Source organism: Garra rufa, chromosome 20 (assembly GCF_049309525.1).
Source record: "Garra rufa chromosome 20, GarRuf1.0, whole genome shotgun sequence".
Taxonomy (NCBI): Eukaryota; Metazoa; Chordata; class Actinopteri; order Cypriniformes; family Cyprinidae; genus Garra; species Garra rufa.
Genome location: NC_133380.1, coordinates 32,737,055 through 32,745,645, shown reverse-complemented (window position 1 = coordinate 32,745,645; position 8,591 = coordinate 32,737,055). Strand labels below are relative to the sequence as shown.

The 8,591-nt window shown below is 37.4% G+C and overlaps 1 protein-coding gene across 1 annotated transcript; it reads left to right on the top strand.

Moving 5' to 3' along the window:
* Window positions 1-1,374: 1,374 nt before the first annotated feature.
* On the top strand, window positions 1,375-8,591 carry ccl44 (chemokine (C-C motif) ligand 44). The gene is made up of 5 exons (XM_073825906.1): window positions 1,375-5,475; window positions 5,802-5,931; window positions 6,249-6,396; window positions 7,029-7,061; window positions 8,207-8,591. Exons 1-5 carry the CDS (start codon window positions 5,415-5,417, stop codon window positions 8,213-8,215), a joined length of 381 nt encoding a protein of 126 aa, XP_073682007.1. The 5' UTR covers window positions 1,375-5,414; the 3' UTR covers window positions 8,216-8,591.

Below are 8,591 nucleotides of genomic sequence, written 5' to 3'. Positions count from 1 at the left end.
TCTTAAGAATGTTGTGTGTTTATTGTGCGAAAGGGATAAAATGATTTGTCTGCACTGACAGACTTTTGATTATTAGCAAGAATGTCTGCTCTACAGATCATGCTGTCTGTGAATTATTTTGCCCATGGAGAATGAGATCTTTTTGAACATGTGAGGAACCAACAACAGATTGTGCCATAAATCTATAATCTAATCATATTACAATGATTGGAAATGAACACATTTAAATTATAGCTTCTCTGTATAGATTTGGAGAAAGTACATGTAGACTTAGTCTAAAATGTATGTCCATTATTTCACAAACAGAAAATTAACTGAAATATATTTGATGGCACTAACCTGGCCAAGTTCTTTTAAGGCCTTGTCTTACTTTAGAAACTATTTATTTCGAGAACTGTCTATAAAAAATAAATAAATAAATAAATTAAGATTCACATCTTGTTTTGTCTGATTTCTTGATTGTTGTTGGGGAAAGTTACTTTTAAAAGTAATTCCATAAGTTACTCCATAAAAAAAGCAACTAATTGTGTTCACACCGAAAGGGACATGACTTGATAAGGGAAAACAACTTGCGTTACTTATTTGAAAAAGTAATTATTTAGTTGTAAATTTAAAAGTACTGTACTTTAACTAGTACTTGAAAAAGTAATCTGATTACGTTACTTGTAAAATGTTACCCTCAACACCAATAAAAAGAAAAAAAGCTAATTTTTTCACCATTTTGCCACCTTTTTGAAACCTAAATTGACAAATGAGACACCCTGTGGTCTTGTGGACAAGTCAGTGCAATAATAGTACTGTTTAAAACGATTTTGTTTCCTATTGGGTTGTGCAGTGACTCCAGGTAGTTGTGTAGAAGCAAATCTGATTAAAGCTTGTGATTTGGGCAAGTGCTTTGCAGGTATGTGTTCAGTATGCATCAGACGGTCAGTGAAAGGACTATGAGCTGTGTGCCGTCTCAGACTATTCCCTAAGCAGACTGCCAGTCTACCTCAATATCCAGGATGAGATAGGTATCACTGTTTTCCTCTAAATATCTAGGACTTTGTCTTCAGGCACGGAGCTTAAACACAAGATTTTACATGCCAACTTATCCAAAGAATTTTGTGAATCACCAGGTCAGGAGAAAGCATAGCATGTTTCTTTCCTGAGATTTAACTAAAGCATATCCCCAGGGGAAAACAGTCTGCCCTGAATGGATAGTCTCGCAGTGTGAGAGATGCCGTCGATCCAGCAGAAATAAAAACATTTCCAAAAAAATTGAAAACCAATATTTTGCGTTCGTTAAGTTGGCTTTCTGTCTTGATCCAGGACATAAAGTTAATTAATTTTAGATAAAGACAAGCAAGTATGCGAGTCATTACATGAGCAATTTAAGACCATGATGAAGAACTCAAGTATGCATGCTGAGAATTCTTTGCATAGTTGTTTTTGTGTGGATGGTCTTTTGTAATATGCTTCAATGACAAGTTAACAGTAAGACTGTGTACTGCAAGTTCCTGATCTCATCAGCTGCAAACTTTGAGATCTTTGTTCTATGTAGAGCAAAAAATATTCATTAGTTCATCAGTATTGCTACTCCTCACAATTAGGGCTAGGAATTTGAATAAACTCTTAACCCAAAGTATTAAATGTCTGGTACATGTTCTTAATTTTTAACACTACAAATCATACAGCTTGTGAGAACGAGGTGAATTTGTTTTTAATTGGTAATCCATGAAAGCAGACCAAAATGCACACTCTTAGAGCCAGAACAACTTAGTATTCATTTTGAAACATGCTTAACTGCATAACCACGTCTCTACAAATACAATAAATAAGCAAAACCTTTTGAAGATTTTAGATTAGAGATTTAGATTAATATGTTTCCAGCTTGTTTTGCAACAGTAACACTGTGTAGCATTGTTTTCATATCTTGAAGAACCATGTTGAAAGACGTTCCCATGTCTATATTCCAAAATGACACAATGGCAATATTTATCAAGTTCAAACTGCGAAAGATTGGCCACCACAGAAGTCCTGACCCTAACTCCATTGAAAGTCTTGGAATGTCCTGGAGTCAACTTTACACTGCCTGTCCAAAGAAAGTTGCACCCTAATAATTTATTAGTCTGTCTTTAGCTTTGATAACATTTGATAATGCTTTTACTGAGGTATTGTATTGACAAAATTATGCAACAAGTTATTTCCATCAAGAGTTGTGTTCATTTTTTGGCAGAGATCTCGTATTGACAATAGTACAGTCCTATCCCAAAAAAACCCCTTTCAAACAGGTTAAGCTTAGGACTTATGAATTGGTGACCAACTCATTCATGAAAATGATTCCTCATGCAAATTGTTTCACAATTTGGGTCTAATAAATCTTGACATTGCCATCCTGGAATATGGACAAGTGTACGTCTTCCAGCATGTTGTTTAAAAAGCTATGTACTGCGTCAGTTAAAGTTAAAAGAATTGTTGCAAAACATAAAACATGCCAGAAACATATTTATAATTGCAATAATGAACCAATCCTAGAAAGTATTGGCGGCTTCAAATCCAAATGGCAACTTTTTTTTATCCACACAGTGAAGTTTGACATATGCTGAATTTATAGAATTTTAATATTAACCTGAGATGATGCAGGTGTTTTCACTTAAAGGGTCATATAACATTGCTAAAAAGAACATTATTTATTTGGTGTAATGCAATTTGTTTACGTGGTTGAAGGTTAAAAAAAAAACACATTATTTTCCTAATACCACACAGTATCGATGCTCCTCTCTGCACCGCCTTTCTGAAACTTTTTTTTTTTACAAATCTCATCATTCTGAAAAGTGTGGTTTGCTCTGATTAGCCAGCTATCCAGTGCATTGTGATTGGCTGAATACCTCAAGGGTGTGACGGAAATGACCCCTTACCATATTTGGAATATCGGCTTCCAAAGCAATACTGACACTCATTAAGCGAGGCATTTGCTGCATCCAGTGGGAACATAATTACTGATTGTAAATTGTGTTGCGAACAGACGATACTATGTAAACATAAAACCTTGTCTGCATTTGTAATTGTAGAAACGACAAACAAGCGCTACTCTACACTGCTCAAAACTTGCGTTTAAATAGTCAGTAGCAAATTCTATAAATATGAAAACACCTACAGGCTGTGAGTCAGAAGGACCAGACTGTCCTTGCAAAGTTGAAATTTGCCCCACTTTTTAGAAACAGGTTCAGGAAACAGTTCTACGTAAAATGTGCTGCATACACTCAAATATTTGGGTTGTACTGTTCTGGAACCGTGTTGTAAATTTGTGGAGGAGTGTTTGAATGAGGTGTTTTAGGAAGGCGTGGATGAGTCTTAACTTTTAGAAAAAATATCCCTTTAGGTTTGAGACTTTAATCTTTGTGACTTTACAGATCTTATATATGCACAAACAGCTTGTCACATTCCAAAGACAAAGGAAAACATGAAATTGTGTTATATGACAAAACAGCTCATCTAGACGATCCCGAAACCTAACCCTTATGTTCAAGTTGCAATGGTTCAAACTTGGTTCAAACCCCATCTTCGTGACTACTTTATTTTTCAAACTCCTGGAGGGCCACTGTCCTGCTGAGTTTAGCACCAACTTGCACACCTGCCTGGAAGTTTCTAGTATGCCTAGTAAAACACTGGCCCTCCATGAGCAGGATTGGACACCCCTGCAGGAGGAGTACTCAAAGTAAATGAAACAAACCATTCTGGGTTATTTCCCCCCAAATACTCAAGCAGGTGGTGCTGTTTGTTTAGCAGTGATAGGAATAATAGTGTTACTAATGGCATTCAGATTCAGGTTGTTTTATTTAGGTGTCTGTGAAGAGAGGTGACAGAAATTGACATGGCAGAGAGCGCACCCTGTTTATTTTCTTTATTTTACAAAAGTACATTGTTCTGTTGTTATTATGGCTATACACAAAGAAAAGTAGAGCCTTTGCAGTTTCAAACGATACCTTAGTCTTATCTGTGGCATGTTTTTCATGTCCGCGGGATGAAGCGACCCCAATAATGTGATATTTAGCCCCTGGAAGATGTCTCTCACATTGTCCCACAGCAACATTAAAATAGTGTAGATTAGTGTACAATGTTTTATTCATTAAACACATTTAATATTGGGGGCACCCAAGATATTAAACTTTTTTTTTTAAGTAACAATAGTTACTTTCCCTGGTAACTAGTTACTTTTATAATGATGTAACTCAGTTACTATTTGTGAGAAGTAACTATAACGAATTACTTTTTTAAAGTAACATGCCCAATAGGGCTGGACAATATATCGAACGATATCATTCGATATTAAGCTCGATATGGCGTAGCTTGTCAGAGATATACGTCTCTGTGTATTAATTGCCGCTCCAGTGGAACCTGAGCGGAACGCACGTGATGGAGATTTACTACTAATCAAAGTACCGGCTTCATTGACTAAATGCGCCTCACAATATCGTTCGATATATTGTCCAGCCCTAATGCCCAACACTGTTGTTTAGTAATGTAAAAGTTGGGTGCAGCCTGTGAACTTGTTCTTGGTTCACAAATTCACAAAATAATTAGAGGTTTCTTTGAGCAGTGGCTGGCATGTTTCATTCAACATAATACCTTAATTGCCAATGAGATATTTGGCCCATGGAATCAAGTGAGGTCATGGACAGGGTATGTTTTTGCAACTGAATTCTTGCATGTCTTACACACCCAACTTGGACATACAAATGGCATATTTTAGATCTAATGATCCCAGGTATGCCAAAACCATAAAGTCCCAAAACAGTTTCTCCACATGACTCAAGAACTCGACATGAGGACGGGCTCTAAATGTCTGCACATGAGTGTCCATATTGATTCCTGATGTTTTGTTCGTTCAAATGTTTTCTCACACTCCTCCCTGCAAAATAGACCTCAGGACTGTATTTTGTCCTGCTCCAACATTTTCACTGCAATAAATCACAAGTTTGCAAAAAGTTGGGCATTTTAATGTAAGGTGTTTCCTTCCCGTCAGGATTCGACTTCAGACCCATATATCATTCAAGACTGCTGTTTTTAATCTCGTTTCTTCAAATGTTGGAAGAATTCGGTATGGATTTATTATCGAGAGCGTTGCAGTTGTACTGTAAATTCTCAAGCGAACAGGGATGATGGGTTCAAAATTGCAGCGATTATGCCACGCATCGCACCAGCGCTTTCACAGCTCAACGTGTTAATTGAAGAGAGTTGTGCGTTTCTCAACAGTGAGGGGAGATGCTACGACTGTGAAAACAGCACACGAAGGGGGGAGCGAGGGAGATTGTGGGTGTGTTAGCGCGTGAGAGAAAAAATAGGGGAAGGGAGGGAGAGAGGAGAGAAATAAAAACAGCACAAGAGGACAGCAGGCAGCACGGAGGAAAAAATCCCTCTGAGGTTCCACCATGTTCCTGCAGACTGTCTCCATCCTCTTCCTCTCGGCCGTCCTCTTCGGCTGCCTGGAAGGTAAGGTGAAACTCTCCCTCGCATCTGATTGTGATGTTGGAACGGGGCGGTTGGGACCAGATCTCGGTGGGAGGGAAACAGGCATAATGCTATGATAGCCAGATGCTGGAGTTTCACGCATGTCTGAAGATATGAGGTGTGTTAAAGCATGATGGGAGGCACAGGAAGCTCCAAAAAGGACAAAAAGGAGTCCGAATTTGATTATGACTCATGATTTCTCCTACAAACTGTTGAGCGTGCCAGTTGATACGCACAGTTTACGATACTTAACGCTGGGTTCCAGGTGTTGAATTCTACTGCTGGTTTGTGATTTCTGTCTATGCCAGGGAAGGGTGTGCAAATGCAGCGAGATGTTCAGTGCTGCATGCAGTACTCTCACGGCAAAGTCCGGACCAAAGACGTCCTGAGGTATGAGAGGCAGACGGAGGGGCCGGATTGCAGCATAAGAGCCATCATGCAAGTATTCCAGGCATCCTGGAGCAATCACAGACATGGAAAATATGCCCTATTAAAGCTCGCAGGCATTGCCGTCTAAGCAGGTCAGATTTTTATTACTGAGAGCGGTAATTGTCAGGCAAGTAGAGCAAAAGAATGCACTCAGGCTGGGTGGACAATGCCCAAACTGTTTCTTCACCGAGGCCAATTTGGCCTGCGCTGACTTGAAGCGTAGCAGATTAAGAGATTTGGGATTTGCCGTATGTAAAAAGAGAGGTTTTTGGAGGGAGCTCTCGAGATCTTGGCGCTCACGTTCTCACTTGTTTCAATCACGACAGATTGTACACCAAAAAGGCGGTGAAGTGCGCTGATCCAAGGGACAGGAAGGTGAAGAGGTTACTACGGAAACTGAACCAGAGGATGGGAGCCAAAGCCCGCAGGACCATGTGGCTACATCCACATATGAATCTGCCTGTCATGTCGGAGGTAAGATCTCTGTGGATTTAAAGAGTTTGTTCATCCAAAAATATAAATTCTGTTATTAATTACTCACCCTCATGTTTTTCAAACCAGTTCCAAACCATTTATCTTCGGAACACAAATTTGATGAAATCTGAGAGCTTTCTGACTTTCCATAGACTTTCCATGTTCAAAGTCTAGAAAGGTAGTAAGGACATCGACAAAATAGTCCATGTGACATCAGTGCTTCAACCGTGATTTTATGAAGCTACAAGAATACTTTTTGTGCGCCAAAAAAACAAAAACAATTATTGAATAATAAGTATTCTCATAAAATTATGGTTGAACCACTGATGTCACATGGAGTAATTTGTCGATGTTCTTAGATTTTTTCTGGACCTTGAATGCGGAGGGACCCTTGCTGTCTATGGAGGGTCAGAATGCTCTCAGATTTCATTGAAAATATCTTAATTTGTGTTCAGAAGACGAACAAAGGTCTTACTGGTTTGGAACGACATGAGGTTGAGTAAATAATGACAGAACTTTCATTTTTGGGTGAACTATCCCTTTAAGGAAGTAATGGCGGTGTCCAAATAAAACTTACACCCTGTGGTCCAGAAACTGAGTGTCTCTAAGTGTTGTTTTCTCTTTATTGACAGGTCTCTGTCGTTAACTCCCACAAGATGAACAAGGTCAGTGCAACAGTTCTGGAAGTAAAATCCCATTTTTTTTCCCTCATCCATAAATCGATTTATAGTGATAATGTAAAAACTCAACAGACTTAACACTTACCTCAGAGGCTTGTGATTCCGTTTTACAGCCACAATCAGTGTGATTTCAACAAAATTGTGTTTAATTGGTAAATTCCCAGTGCAGAACTACACTACTATAATCCTGAAGAGACATCCACCAATCAGAGAAGTCGCTGTTACCATGGAAATGGAAATTTCAGACGTCTAATCCCATGGAATGTTGTAAATTAGAGATATATGTGACCCTGGACCACAAAACCGGTCATAAGTAGCATACATTTGTATAATTGCCAAAAATACATTACATTGTATGGGTCAAAATAATTGGATTTCTCTTTTATGACAAAACATATTAGGATATTAAGTAAAGATCATGTTCTATGAAGATATTTTGTAAAATTACTACCGTAAATATATCAAAACTTAATTTTTTGATTAGTAATATGCATTGATAAGAACTTAATTTGGACAACTTTAAAGGCGATTTTCTATACCTTCAGATTCCAGATTTTCAAATAGTTGTATCTCAGCCAAATATGGTCCTATCCTAACAATAACTAACCATACATCAATGGAAAGCTTGCTTATTCAGCTTTCAGATGATATATAATCTAAATTTTAAAAAAATTGTACCTCATGACTGGTTTTGTGGTCCAGGGTCATTTAATTATGGCCAATATAAAATTTGAGACTATACTCAAGCTCAAATATATCACTAACACCTTTGATACTGTTAAAATGAAAAAGTCAAACATCAGCCAACATCGTACCAATATATTATGTTTCCCTCACTGTGAAGAACTTAATCAAGTCTCCCAACAATTTCAAAGTACTTCGATTTGTATATACTACGCAATACACTTCAAATATATGGCATTTCATATCAATAATTTACAACTTATAGTCAGTAGTTTTATATTGTACCATAGTTTCTGTTTCAGTTACACATTTCTTAAAGTTTTTTTTTTGCAATGAAGAAAATATTTTAGTATAACATTTTTGTAATAGTCTTTACTCGAAAGATCTTAATAATTTCATGTCTTTGTAATCTCTGAAGTAATCACAGTTGTTTTCTTTCCTTGTAGACCAAGTGAAAGTTGACGGAGGATAGGCGATTCATGAAACTCCAGCCTTCTCGTGTGTCACTATTTTCTTATAAGTATAAGAAAATGTATGTAGACTCATAGCATTCACTACCAAACAGTATGTTATCCAGATATATTGTGATATTTAGATGTCCTCTCAAATGACTGTTAATCTATATGCCAAAGTATTCTTCTCTGAGACTTGTTAAAGGTTGTTTATAATCTCTGCAGCTATGTATAGTCTCTATAACTTATACAAGCTCTTCTATAGAGTCCAGTAAGCTGGTATGACTGTTCTTGACCAATTTATAGTGCAATTACAGATGATCTTGTGTATGTTAAAACACAACTAATTTTTATATATAAAAATAAATGAAAACAGTGA